The sequence below is a fragment of the Salvelinus namaycush genome, chromosome 19, assembly GCF_016432855.1.
Source record: "Salvelinus namaycush isolate Seneca chromosome 19, SaNama_1.0, whole genome shotgun sequence".
Taxonomy (NCBI): Eukaryota; Metazoa; Chordata; class Actinopteri; order Salmoniformes; family Salmonidae; genus Salvelinus; species Salvelinus namaycush.
Window position 1 is genome coordinate 32,611,440 of NC_052325.1, and position 16,949 is coordinate 32,628,388.

A 16,949-nucleotide genomic window follows, 5' to 3' on the forward strand; every position below is an offset into this window, starting at 1 on the left:
CATCGCAGCACAGTTGAAAAATATATGGCAAATAGAAATCCAATATGGATGGTGTTAAGAGAGATGGAACGAGTTGAGTGGAGCTGAAAGTTGGGACTAATAACAACAAGATAACTCATGTGAAATATACTGCGTCCGTAAAATGTATATAGGTTCAGAACTATTGTGAAACAGCATTGTTAAAAATATACAGTATGGCAAATAGAAATCAAACTGGATGGACATCAGAAATAGATGGGAGGTGTTGAGGGTAGAGGGAAGACCGGACTAAAAACAAACAAATTATAACTATTGTAAAATGGATTGTGTTCATAAAATGTATATAGTACAGCATAAGCTGGAAGTAGAAGCCTACGGGTTGTTGTTCATTAGTTTACTCCAATTAGGGGAGGGGTGGTAGGGTTATTGTAAAATAATAAAGGAAAACATATTTTTTTAAAGATATGTATACGGTGGACACACCTACTCATTCAAGGGTTTTTCTTTATTTTTACTATTTTCCACATTGTAGAATAATAGTGAAGACATCAAAACTATGAAATAACACATATGGAATCATGTAGTAACCATTCTTTTTAAAAACAAATCAAAATATATTTTATATTTGAGATTCTTCGAAGTAGACACCCTTTGCCTTGATGACAGCTTTGCACATGCTTGGCATTCTCTCAACCAGCTTCATGAGGTAGTCACCTGGAATGCATTTCAATTAACAGGTGTGCCTTGTTAAAAGTTAATTTGTGGAATTTCTTTCCTTAATGCTTTTGAGTCAATTAGTTGTGTTTTGACAAGGTAGGGGTGGGATACAGAAGATAGCCCTATTTGGTAACAGACCAAGTCCATATTATGTCAAGAACAGCTCAAATAAGCAAAGAGAAACGACAGTCCATCATTACTTTAAGACATGAAGGTCAGTCAATCGGGAAAATTTCAAGAACTTTGAAAGTTTCTTCAAGTGCATTCGCAAAAACCATCAAGCACTATGATGAAACTGGCTCTCATGAGGACCGCCACAGGAAAGGAAGTTACCTCTGCGGCATAGGATAGGTTAATTAGAGTTAACTGCACCTCAGATTGCAGCCCAAATAAATGTTTCACAGAGTTCAAGTAACAGACACATCTCAACATCAACTGTACAAAGGAGACTGTGTGAATCAGGCCATCATGGTCGAATTGCTGCAAAGAAAGCACTACTAATGGACACCAATAAGAGAAGAGACTTGCCTTTGCCAAGAAACACAAGCAAGTGGAAATCTGTCCTTTGGTCTGATGAGTCCAAATGTGAGATTCTTGGTTCCAACCACTGTGTCTTTGTGAGACGCAGAGTAGGTGAATGGATGATCATGAAGCTGGTTGAGAGAATGCCAAGCGTGTGCAAAGCTGTCAAGGCAAAGGGTGGCTACTTTGAAGAATCTCAAATATAAAATATATTTTGATTTGTTTAACACTTTTTTGCTTACTACATGATTCCATATGTGTTATTTCATAGTTTTGATGTCTTCACTATTATTCTTCAATGTAGAAAATATTAACAATAAAGAAAAACCATTGAATGAGTAGGTGTGTCCAAACATTTGACTGGTACTGTATGTTTGTATGTGTATTTATATGTATGTATGTATGTATGTATGTATGTATATATGTATGTATGTATGTATGTATGTATGTATGTATGTTTAAGGGAAAAGAAAAGAGGGAAATTACCATAAGATGTTTTATGGAACCTGGCCAAGGTCCTTCTGGAGGGGAGACAGAGTGAGAGAGAGGGGAATTAGATGGAGCATGCCTAAGATCACACAGTACACCAGATAAGACAGACTGACCCTAGTACCCTGGCACATGCAGCATAGATACTGGGGACAGAGACAGGGTGGTTGGTGCCCTGATCAGGGAAGAACAGGGACAGAAGCTATACTGTTCAGTGACTCTGACACTAGTACCATTCCTTTGTGTGCTCTCCAGGCTGCGTCTCTTTCAGAAGTTTGATAACTTCCGGATCCTGGTGTGTGGAGGGGATGGGAGTGTAGGTTGGGTCCTCTCTGAGATAGACAAACTCAACCTCCACAAACAGGTAAGAACCCCCCCCCCCCCCCCCCCCCCCCGCCCGCTGTCTCCCCCACACACACTTACTCTCTCACTCCCCCCCTCTCTTTCTGTCTCCAGTGCCAGCTGGGAGTGCTGCCCTTGGGCACAGGAAACGACCTGGCGCGGGTGCTGGGCTGGGGCCCATCGTGTGACGATGACACGCAGCTTCCCCAGATTCTGGAGAAACTGGAGCGGGCCAGCACCAAGATGTTGGACCGCTGGAGCATCATGACCTACGAGATAAAGCTCCCCTCCAAACACAGCGGGCCCGTCACGCCAGACGACACTGACGACGGCCAGGTACACAACATCTGAAACATTAAGATTTGGGGGTGTTTTATAATGTAACGGTATCCCCCTGGCCTGGCTTAGTTTTATGCTCATTTTGCCTTTCTCCTCTTTCTGTGTCCCCAGTTCCAGATCTCAGCATATGAAGACTCGGTAACTGCCCATCTCACCAAGATCCTGAACTCTGACCAACACTCTGTGGTCATCTCCTCCGCTAAGTGAGTGTCTCATCTCAACACTGCTTACTGCTAAATGGCTGCTGACAATTTCATTTAATGTGAACTCACGCTCTCCTTTCACACCCCGCTTCTCTCTCTCTGTCTCGCTCTCCCTCTCTGTCTTTCTCTACTCTCTCTACTCTCTCTCTCTACTCTCTCTCTCTACTCTCTCTTCTCTACTCTCTCTACTCTCTCTTCTCTACTCTCTCTACTCTCTCTCTACTCTCTATTCTCTCTACTCTCTCTCTACTATCTCTACTCTCGCTCTACTCTCTCTCTCTCTCTACACTCTCTCTCTCTCTACACTCTCTCTCTCTCTATTCTCTCTCTACTCTCTCTCTCCACTCTCTCTCTACTCTCTCTCGACTCTCTCTCTACACTCTCTCTACTCTGTCTCACTCTACTATCTCGCTCTACACTCTCTCTACTATCGCTCTCTCCACTCTCTCTACTCACGCTCTCCTTTCACCCCCCGCTTCTCTCTCTCTGTCTCGCTCTCCCTCTCTCTCTCTCTACTCTCTCTCTGTCTCTCGCTCTACTCTCTCTCTCTACTCTCTCTCTACTCTCTCTCTACTCTCTCTCTACTCTCTCTCTACTCTCTCTCTACACTCTCTCTACTCTCTCTCTACTCTCTCTACTCTCTCTACTCTGTCTATTCTCTCTCTACTCTGTCTACTCTCTACTCTCTCTACGCTCTCTCTCTCTACTCTCACGCTGTCCTTCCAGGATCCTGTGTGAGACAGTAAAGGACTTTGTTGCCAAAGTGGGAAAATCTTACGAGAAAAGTATTGAGAATACAGAGGAGTGTGACACTATGTCTCTCAAAGTAAGTACCCCCCCCACACACATACATATACACACACACACACACGCACGCAGACACACACACACACACACACACACACATACACACACACACACACTACCCTAACTCTCCTTTTCCCAACAGTGTGCCATCCTGAATGAGAAGCTAGACTCACTCCTACAGACCCTCAACACAGAAGCCCAGTCACTCCCACCACCTCTTCCCCTTTCCACACCACCAATCGTTGAAGAGGAGGAAGAGGAAGAAGATGAGGAGGAGGAGGTGAGCGAGGAGTCGTTGACCGAGCTGAAGGAGAAACTGGAAGCGGAGGAGAGCGAAAAGAGAGGAGAGAAAGGAGGATGTTCGCCACACAAGCTGTTCAGAGCTAAAGAACAGCTGATGTTACGAGCCAACAGCCTGAAGAAGGCTGTACGACAGATCATTGAACAGGCCGAGAGAGGTACGTAGATATAGAACATAACAGATCATTGAACAGGCCGAGAGAGGTACGTAGATATAGAACATAACAGATCATTGAACAGGCCGAGAGAGGTACGTAGATATAGAACATAACAGATCATTGAACAGGCCGAGAGAGGTACGTAGATATAGAACATAACAGATCATCGAAGAGGCCGGGAGAGGTACGTAGATATAGAACATAACAGATCATTGAACAGGCCGAGAGAGGTACGTAGATATAGAACATAACAGATCATCGAAGAGGCCGGGAGAGGTACGTAGATATAGAACATAACAGATCATTGAACAGGCCGAGAGAGGTACGTAGATATAGAACATAACAGATCATCGAAGAGGCCGGGAGAGGTACGTAGATATAGAACATAACAGATCATTGAACAGGCCGAGAGAGGTAAATAGGTATACAGTATGACAAAATGGATCAGACATACAATATAATAGAGCCTATGGCAAGTCTTTCATGCATGTTTCAGAGAGAATACAATGGAATACAGATTGTAAAACCATAAAAAGTATTGGCAATCACTGTGTCACGTAATACAAAGTTGTAGTGTCCAATTTCTCCCCTTTCTCCCCGTCACTCCCTCGCTCATCATCCTCTCCCCCTCCTCTCTTACCTTCTGGCACTGCCCCCTCTTCCTCTAGTGGTGGATGAGCAGAATGCCCACACAGAGGAGCTGGAGCTGCCATCCCCGTTGGAGTTTAGGAAGGAAGGAGAGGAGGACAACAGGGACAGTGAGAAGGACGAGGACACCAAGGAACTGGAAGCCGTGCCATGTGAGTCTCTCTCTCTCTCTCTCTCTCTCTCTCTCTCTCTCTCTCTCTCTCTCTCTCTCTCTCTCTCTCTTTCGCTCTCTCTCCCCCATCCACCCAGTTCTCTTTAGATCTAGAGGAGTGGATAGGGAGTAGGGGCTAAGGGCCCATTTGAATACAGATAGAGTAAGTTGTATCATACAAGAAATCACACAGGATCTAAACTCCCCCAACTTAGTGGATCCTCCACTCACTACACCCTGCCACAGAGAACATGGACTATGTCTGACAAGCCCACACCCATGATGTTTCCTGCTCTAAATATAGGATATTATATTTGTAATAAGTATAGATGGAAACCATTCTCTGTATTCCTCACTATTGGATAATACTGGGTTTAGTTTGTCATTGACAGTGCAGTCAGTGGACTTACATAGCACAGAGTGTGTGCTTGTCCTTTAGTGTGTGTGTGTGTCCTGTAGGATGTGTCATTGTCTGTGGGACAGAGGCACTTCCTTTTTTTTTTTTTTTTTTTTTTACAAGTAATCTGCTTATTGCTTCAGATCAATGGGGATGCCACTATATTCTCCTGTGTCATCCCTTTGTTCTATCTACTCTCTCTAGATCTTTAGTACATACAGTAGTAGTAGTAGACAGTGAATGTCTCAGTACTTACATTTCTGGTATGTCTCGGTCTTTCTCCCTGGTCTCTTTCTCCTTCCGTCTCTCTGGTCTCTTTCTGGTGTCTCTCTCTTTCTAGTGGCTAAGAGTCCATGTTCTCCTCCTGAGAGGCTTGTAAGTCGCAGCAGCCAATCCTGTGGCTCGTTCTCCATCATGCCTTTCACCACCAGCAAGGAGAACCTGCCTGTACTCAACACACGCATCATCTGCCCTGGTACATCCTACGGTATATGCACTCATGTGCGCCATGCACATACATGCACATACACACTTCCCATTAGAGGTCTTCACGGGTCCACCCAAACACAATTACGTGGCATCTAACTAGGGACCCGAGCGGGTCCAGATTCTGACAGAATGCTAAATTCTCACGTGTCCTGGTCGGATCTGATCTGATCGTCACGGGTCTTGGGTATGTGCAATTATAACTGATTTGCCCGTAAGGACTTGCAGAGACCCGAACGCGACTGCTGCAGTATAAAGAGAGAAAAAATTGTAGGCTATCATTTATGCTTCTGCTCTTGAGTGGCGTGTGTAACTTGTTGTTGTCGGCCAATCACAAGTCATCATCAAAGTGGCTCTACAGTCAAAAAGCCTCAGTGTGTGGGAAGCAAGTTAGGAGATATCTAATCGATTTAAAAGTTCAATTAGAAGGATGGACTAAAACGTCAAGAGCCAACAGGTAGGCTGCTACTTAGTTTGAAGAGAGTTATTAATTTATTTGTAATTGTAGAACGGCAAGGATTAGACCATCAGACCAGAGAATCTTGTTTCTCATGGTCTGAGAGTCCTTTATGTGTCTTTTGGCAAACGCCAAGTGGGCTGTCATGTGCCTTTTACTGAGGAGTGGCTTCCGTCTGGCCACTCTACCATAAAGGCCTGATTGGTGGAGTGCTGCAAAGATGGTTGTCCTTCTGGAAGATTCTCCCATCTCCACAGAGGAACTCTGGAGCTCTGTCAGAGTGAACATTGGGTTCTTGCTCACCTCCATGACCAAGGCCCTTCTCTCCCGATTACTCAGTTTGGCCGGGCGGTCAGCTCTAGGAAGAATCTTGGTGGTTCCAAACTTCTTCCATTTAAGAATGGAGGCCACTGTGTTCTTGGGGACCTTCACTGCTGCAGAAATGTTTTGGTACCCTTCCTCAGATCTGTGCCTCGACACAATCCTGTCTCGGAGCTCTATGGATAATTCCTTCGACCTCATGGCTTGGTTTTTGCTCTGACATGCACTGTCAACTGTTTAAGCTTATATAGAAAGGTGTGTGCCTTTCCAAAGCATATCCAATCAATTCAATTTACCACAGATGGACTCCATTCAAGTTGTAGAAAGAGCTCATGGATGATCAATGGAAACAGGATGAACCTGAGCTCAATTTCGAGTCTCATAGCAAATGGTCTGAATACTTACGTGAACAAGGTATTTTTGTTTTTAATACATTTGAAAACATTTCTAAATATCTGTTTTTGCTTTTTCATTATCGGTTATTGTGTGTAGATTGATGAGGGAAAATTGTTTTTTCATCCATTTTAGAATAAGGCTGTAACGTACGGGCCGGGTCTGGTTCTCCTTGGGTCTGTTCGAAACGGGTCTCTATATTTAAAACATTTATTTATTTGGGTACACTCTAAGAAATAAAGGTGCTATCTAGAACCTTAAAGGGTTCTTTGGCTGTCCCCATAGTAGATCCCTTTGAAGAACCCTTTTGGGTTCCGTGTGGAACTCAACTTTTTGGACCTGTGAAGACCTCTTCTTCACATACACACTTCATCTGCCATGGTTTGCCATGCCACACTTCATCTGCCACACATATCTATTGTCTGAAATGATACACACACATCTGTCTTGGTACAAGTGCACATACCACACACAGACAGCACTCTTTAAGAACATCTCTGTTTCTCTGTATAGGTTTGCGTGCTGGTCTGGCAGCTTCTATAGCCGGTAGCTCCATCATCAGTAAAATGCTGCTGGCCAACATCGACCCATTTGGTGCTACGCCCTTCCTGGACTCTGACCTGGACTCACTGTAAGATCCTCTGACCTCTACCCTTTAACCCTTCATAAACCCTGACCTCCTGGACTCGGTGTAAGACCCTCTGACTTCTGACCTCTAAACTCTACCCTTTAACCCTTCATAAACCCAGACCTCCTGGACTCGCTGTAAGACCCTCAGACCTCTGACGTCTAACCTCTGGGTTACCATATTCAGAATGTTTCCGACTTGACCTTTTTGGAGGCCAGATCAAAACATTAATGTTTTAAGTTTTCAGTTGAATTGTAGTTTTCTGAACTGCCCTGTATCTATATCTCCCACACAGAGAGGGCTTTAGTGAGAAGTGTGTCATGAACAATTACTTTGGCGTTGGGCTGGATGCTAAGATCACCTTGGAGTTCAACAACAAGAGGGAGGAACACCCAGAGAAGTGCCGGTGAGCTCTAGGTTTATTTCTCCTCTCTCATCCCTCTCTACTGTCCTCTCATCCCTCTCTCGCCTCTATTCTCTCCCCATTTTCCCCCATTTTGTGTACACTCCTTTCTCTTCCTCACTCTGACTATCCTCCCGCCGTCTCTCTCTCTCTCTCTAGGAGTCGTACTAAGAACAGGGTGTGGTATGGTGTTCTGGGCACCAAGGAGCTCCTCCAGAGAACCTACAAGAACCTAGAACAGAAGGTTCAACTGGAGGTGAGAATTAGAATTACCATAGAATTAAAATTACTAGAAGGGTCTTTCCCATGCAAATCAATGTTTAGTGGTCGACAGAATGGCGGCCATATTGGGTGTACCACAGGGAATGATAACCAGTACATTGCATTTGGAAAGTATTCACACCCCTTCACTTTTTCTACGTTTTGTTACGGTACAGCCTTCTTCTAAAATGGATACAAAATCATCAATCTGCACACAATACCCCATAACGACAATGAGAAAGCATGTTTCTCAAATTTTGAGCAAATGTATTAAAAATAAAATACAGAAATATCTTATTTACACAAGAATTCAGACCCTTTGCTATGAGACACGAAATGGAGCTCAGGTGCATCCTGTTTCCATTTATGATCCTTGAGATATTTCTACAACTTGATTAGAGTCCACTTGTGGTATATTAAATTGATTGGACATGATTTGGAAAGGCACACACCTGTCTATATAAGGTCCCACAGTTGACAGTGCATGTCAGAGCAAAAACCAAGCCATGAGGTCGAAGGAATTGTCCGTAGAGCTCCGAGACAGGATTTTGTCGAGGCACAGATCTGGGGAAGGGTACCAAAAGATGTCTGCAGCAGTGAAGGTCCCCAAGAACACAGTGAACTCCATCATTCTTAAATGGAAGAAGTTTGGAACCACCAAGACCCTTCCTAGAGCTGGCCACCAGACAAACTGAGCAATCGGGGGAGAAGGGCCTTGGTCAGGGAGGTGACCAAGAACCCGATGGACCATCTCTGCAGCACTCCACCAATCAGGCCTTTATGGTAGAGTGGCCAGATGGAAGCCACTCCTCAGTAAAAAGGCACATGACAGCCCGCTTGGTGTTTCCCAAAAGACACCTAAAGGACTCAGACCATGAGAAAAGATGGTCTGATGAAACCAAAATTAAACTCTTTGGCCTGAATGCCAAGCGTCACGTCTGGAGGAAACCTGGAACCATCCCTACGGTGAAGCATGGTGGTGGCAGCATCATGCTGTGGGGATGTTTTTCAGCGGCAGGGACTGGGAGACCAGTCAGGATTGAGGGAAAGATGAACGGAGCAAAGTACAGCGAGATCCTTGATAAAGACCTGCTCCAGAGCGCTCAGGACCTCAGACTGGGGCGAAGGTTCACCTTCCAACAGGACAACGACCCTAAGCACACAGCCAAGATAATGCAGGAGTGGCTGCGGGACAAGTTTCTGAATGTCCTTTAGTGGCTCAACCAGAGCCCGGACTTGAACCCGATTGAATATCTCTGGAGAGACCTGAAAATAGCTGTGCAGCGACGCTCCCCGTCCAACCTGACAGAGCTTGAGAGGATCTGCATAGAAGAATGTGAGAAACTCCCCAAATACAGGTGTGCCAAGCTTGTAGCGTCATACCCAAGACTCGAGCCTGTAATCTCTGCCATAGGTGTTTCAACAAAGTACTGAGTAAATGGTCTGAATACTTATGTAAGTGTGATATTTCAGTTTTTTTTATTTGTATAAATTTGCAAAAAAATCTAAAAATCTGTTTTTGCTTTGTCATTATGGGGTATTGTGTGTAGATTGATGAGGAAAAAAACCAATTAAATCAATTTTAGAATAAGGCTTTAACTTAACAAAATGTGGAAAAAGTCAAGGGGTCTGAATACTTTCTGAATGCACTGTACATACCCCTGGCCAGTCTACAGCTTCTCCGTGTTGAAATAGAACCTAACTAACTCTTTGTGTGTTCCAGTGTGACGGTCAGTACATCCCCCTGCCCAGCCTTCAGGGCATCGCGGTGCTGAACATCCCCAGCTACGCTGGAGGAACCAACTTCTGGGGAGGCACCAAGGAGGATGACGTGAGTACTGTTCTCTCTCTCTCTCTGTGTGTGTGTGTGTGTGTGTGTGTGTGTACTACTCGGCTTGGTTCAGTAGTGTGAAAAGTGTCTTAGTGTTTTCTTCCTGAGGATGATGTACAGGAGGCTAAATGAGAGTCAGGCTTCTGGTATTTGCACGGGATGACCTGTTTACGCCACTAAGTGGCACCTCAACCCTTACAACCATACTGATAATACTGCCTTTGTCATTCTATGTGTACAACACCTTTCCAGATCCCAAGGACTCTTGTTGTCTTGGTTGTCACTTTGTGGCTGCTGGCTCAGTCTTGTTGGAGAAGAGGCAAAGAGAATGATAACACTTCTGGGTTATTGTTGTTCAGTAACGTGTGTTTTATTTACTGGAGCTGATTTGGTCCTGTGACGTTTTTAGATGTGTTTAAACCCTCTCCTCTCGCTCCCAGTGTCGGGGCCTGAGTATGACCCCTGGTGAGAGAGGTGGCCGCCTATCGACTTGTTTGTTTAAGACTCAGATAGTACAAGGGCTGCTGACGGATTGGAGTGTCGGGTTTGCTACACACGCGCAGAAGCATTACACACACACCTCCCTGGAGTGGCCCCTAGTCCAGTGAGGTTACCTCTGTCTGTGACGTGGTGTTGTTATGTAATGGCTGTACTGGGGCAGAGGAAGCAGCTGGGAGAGAACATACAGTGGAACTGATCCAACACACACGTCATCCTGAAAGTTTACTCTCTTGTCTCTAAACACACACATACACACTTACAGTAAATTCACACGCATACACAAACTTATTTCTTAGCCTGTGTTCAAACTATTAACCATCTACAGACCTGACTGTTTTGGCCACAATGAAAACAAACCGGTTGCGTAGATGTGTTATTGTGAGTAGGGTTCCATCTAGTGGAATTAGTCTGAACTACAATACAATAGCTCACAACCTCTCTCTCTTTGAGCCTTTGACGTGCAGCAGGCTGAATAGTACAGATCTGCATTAAAGTGGCATTTCTGAGTGTATCGGAGCGGAGAAATTGTGCAGTAGAATGATGTCTAATTCATCACGGCCTTGACCTTATCATGGACAATGTGGACTAAGAAATCAATATCAAGTTAGAGAGACCTTTAACTCCAGAGTCTTTCAATCTAAATTCTAATCCATCGTTTTCACTAGATGATTTGGAGGTGAAGGAATTGTCAGAAAACATTAATTTTCAATGGAGGGTGATGGTGATGATGACGATTGTGATAATGTTGACGAGGCTGATGTACCACAAGAAAAATCCCCCCCACACAGTGAGCATCATCAAAAATACTTTAAAGCAATGTACTGTAAATGCGTTCATTGTGTTTTAACCCCTGCCTCTATTATTGTGTGTGTGTGTTGTGTGTGTGTTTAGATCTTCTGTGCCCCGTCGTTCGATGATAAAATCCTGGAGGTGGTAGCCGTGTTCGGCAGTATGCAGATGGCTGTGTCCAGAGTCATCAAACTACAACACCACCGCATAGCACAGGTAACACACCCGTGCGAACGCACACACACTACTTGTATCATACTGTGGTTTTTCGCCATATGACTCTTTCCTCCCCTGTCAGTGTCGCTCAGTGAAGATCACGATCCTGGGAGATGAGGGTGTTCCTATCCAAGTGGACGGGGAGGCCTGGGTACAACCTCCTGGAGTCATCAAGATCCAACACAAGAACAGAGCCCAGATGTTGACCAGAGACAGGGTGAGCGAGGGATGGAGAGAAGGAGGGGGGGTAGGAAGTAGGGAGGGAGCCCCAGAGTGTGAGAAAGAGGACATACAGTCAATGGGCAATAATATAGGGAGGAAGGGAGAGAAAGAGATGCTAAGAGGAAGAAAGAGAAGGGCATGCCCAAGATGCTCTGTCTGTGGATGTGAACTCCTGTTCTCCATGTGTGTCCCCTCCCTGTCCATGTGCAGGCGTTTGAGAACACTCTGAAGTCGTGGGAGGACAAGCTGAAGTATGACAAGCTGCCCCTGCGGCCTCACCTTTACCCCCAGCAGTCTGTGGACCTGGCCACTGAGGAGGAGGTAGCCCTCGTACAGCTGGTTGCCCGTGCAGCGGACGAGCTCATCACCAGGTACACACGCGACCACCTCATTTCGCTCCATTCTACACAGTTATCTGTCCTTTATATTGAATACTGTACCTGTAAAAACCCTCTGTCAATCAGCAGTCAGAACTCTGCCCTCTGACTCCCCTCTCCAATCACAGGATCTGTGAGGCAGCCAAGACCAATGGGCTTCTAGAGCAGGAGCTTGCTCACGCCGTCAACGCCTCATCACATGCCATCAACAAGACGCACCCAAAGTTCCCAGAGGTTAGGAACGTCATCAACAGGTTATCTGTGTGATGTGAGGAGTGTGTGTGTGTGGGAATTTAGTTGTCTAATATCAGGTTTGTTTGTATTGCCTTGTCGCCAGAGTATGGCCAGGAACACAGCTATAGAAGTAGCCAGCAATGTGAAGGCTTTACACAACGAGACTGAATCCCTTCTGGTGGGACGAGTATCACTGGTGAGTTACAATCTAAGAAGATGTGCAGGGTCTAGGATCAGTTTAGCCTTCCTAAATCCTAACCTGAAATATTTAGGATGGAATACGCCAAACTGACCTTTGATCCGTATCAAGGGTAACTTCGTCTTACACAGTCTCTGTACAGGAATGTATCCTTCCTGCCCAACTCGTGTGTGTGTGTGTGTGTGTGTGTGTGTGTGTGTGTGTGTGTGTGTGTGTGTGTGTGTGTGTGTGTGTGTGTGTGTGTGTGTGTGTGTGTGTGTGTGTGTGTGTGTGTGTGTGTGTGTCCATCCGCAGCAACTGGAACCCTCAGATGAAGAGTCTTTATCCAGTGCTCTGCAGAGTGTGGAGATGGAGCTAGGCAAACTAGTGGATATCCCCTGGTTATACCATATACTGCAGCCCAATGAAGATGAGGTAAGAACACACACACCACACACCACACACACACACACTTCTAATCCTACACTTGTGTCCCTCTCAGGACCCCTCGTTAGAGTATGGCAAGAGGAACAGTCGTAGCAGCATGTTCAGAATTGTGCCAAAGTTCAAGAAAGAGAAAGCTACCAAGAAGACCAGCCCTCAGTCAGGTACGTGTTGGTCTTCTGTGTCTCTCTCCACAGGCTTTGTATACGCACACACACACAAACACACACGCAACAAGAATGTGTATATAATGTGTAAATATCACAATACGTTGTTTTGTTTTATCGTCTGTTTGAGAAAGTAACTACATAGGTTTAGAACTAAGGTCTTTACCGTCTCTGTGGCCTACATATAGTGGTTGAAATGCACACTGGGGTGTGGTGTCAGGGATTGCCTCTGTGATCTCTGTCTCCCCGGTCCCCAGCCATCCAAGAGCACCCTTCTTTTCTCTGTTCATGGTCTCATCCACCTGTCTACGCATGTACAGCAGGCACAAACCAAGGCCAAAGACAGGGTGAGGGTGGTGGACGCAGGGCCAAAAATCCTGGGGTTGCCCAGAGAAAGACATTTTCTGTATTTGAACACCTTTTTGCCTTCATGACGACTGATACAACTGAACATTGACTCCATTTGTTTATGAATATTACTGCCAATAGAACATGAAAACAAGCCATTTCTGCTGTATGCTTGCTCCAGCTGAACTCTCGTCTCATTGTTTTGGGGTGAAATGAGATATGATGCCAGACAGACAGTAGAATGGATACAAATAGAATGCCAGGGGTTGGCTGGTCCTCTGCTTTAGGACCCTGTCTGATTGGTTGGGAGTGTGTTAGTCCTGCCTACAGTGAGGCAGGGCAAGGTGTTGATTGGGTGGGGCATTCCTGTAGGTTGCACAGGCTTCCACCTCCCTCTCCCTCCTACTTCCTGTACGTCTGTGTTCTGATTGGTGGATAACCTGCATGCCCTCAGCCTCTCTGGAAGGCCATTGGCCACAGCCCTGTTTTTCCGACCAACCAACCTCTGACATCTCTGTTAACCCCTCCTCTTTCCCGCCATCCGCTGCCGCATTTCCTCTCCCTCCCTCCCTTCCTTTCCTTCTCTACCTCTCCTCCTCTCCCTGTTTTCCTATCCCTCTATTGGGATTTTATTTCTCTGATTGTGTGTATGTCTGTGTATACAAGCGTGTGTGTGGATGTGGGTGTGCGTCCCAATTTGTGTGTGTGTGCACGTGAGCGAGGGTCTCACACTGAGCGAGCCCCTTCTTGCTCTATATGTGTGTGTAGTGGAGAGATGGGGCACAGAGGAAGTGGGCGTCTGGCTGGAGCAACTCAGTCTGGGAGAGTACAGAGACACCTTCACACGCCACGACATCCGAGGCTCGGAACTGCTGCACCTGGAGAGGAGGGACCTGAAGGTACACCCACACACACACACACTCAAACATAACACACACAGAGACACACACACACACACACTCAAACATAATGCACACACAAACGCTAATACATACACACACGCTAATGCACACACACACACACACACACACACACACACACACACACACACACACACACACACACCCGTTACCTCATCTATCCCCAGATCAACTCTCTTTCTCTCTTCCTCTCCGTTTCTCTCCATCTCTTTCTCTCTGATTCTGTTGGCCGTTAGCTGTCTCCCTGTTTGCTACTCTGTGCTGCACTGCTCTGCTTGGCTTCCTCTGTGTGTGAGAGTGTTGCTTACCTACCGCAGGAGACTGGCTGCGACTCACTAACCCCCCAGTCTCCAATGGTACTGTGTGCGAACTGGAAACGGGACAGGGCTGGGGGAATGGGGGAGGGAGGGCTGGGGGAATGGGGGAGGGAGTGCTGGGGGAGTGGGAGGGGTCACAAAGGGTAAAGGAGGGTTGGGGTGCCACCATAGGCGAGACTAAAAGCTGTTTTAAGTATGAGCGACATATAGTATTCACGGACAGAGGCACAACAACTCCCAGGGAAGCCGACCCACAGGGGTGTGTGAGCGAACATGCTTTTTTGGAGTGATGCTTAACATGGGTGACAGATACTTGGAGTTATAGGAGAAAGATGTCCACTGTTGACTCCACTCTGAGAAAACACCTCAGCGAGAACAATTTAGACACCTTGTTTATGACCAAAACATCTAATGGAGATGATGGAGTGTCATTTAAACAATGTTTTTTAATAGACTGAAAAGTCTATCAGTTTCATGTACCAGTGATCCTATGGGATATACAGTGGGGGGATTGAATGAGGGCAAAGCGAGTAGGATGACTTTCTGACATTAGTAATAGACACACACATGCACACATCCATATGAGCAACTGGCCTACCATACCTTGGACTGTGCCAGTGTTTCTTTCTCTCTGTGTAAGTGTGTGTGTGTGTGTGTGTGTGTGTGTGTGTGTGTGTGTGTGTGTGTGTGTGTGTGTGTGTGTGTGTGTGTGTGTGTGTGTGTGTGTGTGTGTGTGTGTGTGTGTGTGTCCTCATTCCAAATCTGTACCCTCCATATTGCTATGGAAATACCACCATTATCCAATGAAAAAAAAAAAGTTTTTTTTTTGGGATCATATTTAGAAACATGGTAACATTTTACTTAAAGGTCCCATGCAGCTGTTTTTATATCAACTTGAAATCATTTCTGGGTAACAATTAAGTACCTTACTGTGATTGTTTTTAATAAAAAAATAGCTTCTTAGTAAAGGGACATTTCTCAAGCAAGCATTTTGCTAGGACTGTCTGGGAGTGGTGAGGGGATAACTGAAAACTAGCTGTTATTGGCAGAGAGGTTTGGAACAATTTTTGTATTGGTCTATAAACTCATTTAACGTATGGTGATGTCACCATGGATGGCCAAAACTCCATCCCACCAAAACAGGCAGAAATTTCAGGCAGTCTTTTCAAACAGCTCTTACACTAAAAGGGCATTATCATAATTGTCACAATTTCACAGTAATATTCCAACCTCTTAGTGTGGAAATGTATATAAAACACAGTAAAATCACATTTTTGACTGCACTGAGCCTTTAACACTTACAGGTAAAATGCATTATGATGCCGTTATAATGCATTGTAAGACTTGTCATACGCATGTAAGAGGCCCTTCCCACTGGGCAAACACTGGTTGAATCAACGTTGTTTCCACGTCATCTCAACAAACCCAAAAATATGTGATGACGTTGAATCAATGTGGAAAACTGATTGGATTTACGAAAAATCATCAACATACTGGAATTTCTTTCTTTTTTTCTCCACCCAATTTATTACGAAATTGAAATTATTAAGATTTTTTTCCCCCCACCTTGGTTGACTACCCAACCAATTGTAAATCAAAACTAGACGTTGAAATGACGTCTGTGCCCAGTGGGTTATAATGCTTTGCAGCATGTAAGTATTAAACATATTATAATTAAGCAATACGGCCTGAGGGGTTGTGATGTATATGGCCAATACACCACGGCTAAGGGCTGTTCTTAAGCACGACACGACGCGGAGTGCCTGGATACAGCCCTTAGCCATGGTATATTGTCCATATACCACAAACCCCCGAGGTGTCTTGTTGCTATTATAAACTGGTTACTAATGTAATTAGAACAGTAAAAATAAATGTTTTGTCATACCTGTGTTATTCAGCCAATCAGCATTCAGGGCTCGAACCACCCAGTTTATAATCCCTATTATAAGACCTTTTGAGTGCCTAAAGCATGCTATTTGGCTTTAATTGGTATTACCAAACTATCACACAGAAAATGGCCAAAGGATCATAAATACAAACAGTGGCAGCTACATGCTGTTCAGTAGCGTGCTCCACGTTTGAATATTTGCAAGGGTTATTGAAAGGTAGGTACAGCACAACACATCTGTTCACACTGTCTGTTTTGTCATTGACCAGAAGATATTGTTTTTACAGTACAGGACCTGTTGCTTTGTAACATCCGGCACTATGAGACATATTCAGCACACATGAAGTGAAACGTGTATTACTGGCTGCCTTTAAAGCTAGATTCCTTCGTTGCTAAATCCATTTTTTGACTTATATATTAATCATATATACTTGTTGATTCTTGAAGAATATAACTTATGAATCCATTGTGGGCTTAATTTAACTGTCATAACCCATCAGAAACCAACATAAAAGA

General features: G+C 45.0%; 1 protein-coding gene across 1 annotated transcript in view; it reads left to right on the plus strand.

Moving 5' to 3' along the window:
• The window catches only part of dgkh (diacylglycerol kinase, eta), a 79,102-nt gene that overhangs the window by 57,793 nt on the left and 4,360 nt on the right, over positions 1-16,949 (plus strand). Inside the window, exons 10-27 of the mRNA XM_039014858.1 lie at positions 1,963-2,071; positions 2,164-2,385; positions 2,500-2,591; positions 3,318-3,417; positions 3,541-3,856; positions 4,525-4,656; positions 5,393-5,539; positions 7,223-7,340; positions 7,633-7,743; positions 7,900-7,996; positions 9,725-9,832; positions 11,225-11,338; positions 11,421-11,555; positions 11,771-11,931; positions 12,066-12,171; positions 12,275-12,367; positions 12,665-12,784; positions 12,852-12,957. Of these exons, the coding sequence (XP_038870786.1) occupies positions 1,963-2,071; positions 2,164-2,385; positions 2,500-2,591; positions 3,318-3,417; positions 3,541-3,856; positions 4,525-4,656; positions 5,393-5,539; positions 7,223-7,340; positions 7,633-7,743; positions 7,900-7,996; positions 9,725-9,832; positions 11,225-11,338; positions 11,421-11,555; positions 11,771-11,931; positions 12,066-12,171; positions 12,275-12,367; positions 12,665-12,784; positions 12,852-12,957 (2,387 nt within the window). The remainder of the gene's footprint in view (positions 1-1,962; positions 2,072-2,163; positions 2,386-2,499; positions 2,592-3,317; positions 3,418-3,540; positions 3,857-4,524; positions 4,657-5,392; positions 5,540-7,222; positions 7,341-7,632; positions 7,744-7,899; positions 7,997-9,724; positions 9,833-11,224; positions 11,339-11,420; positions 11,556-11,770; positions 11,932-12,065; positions 12,172-12,274; positions 12,368-12,664; positions 12,785-12,851; positions 12,958-16,949) is intronic.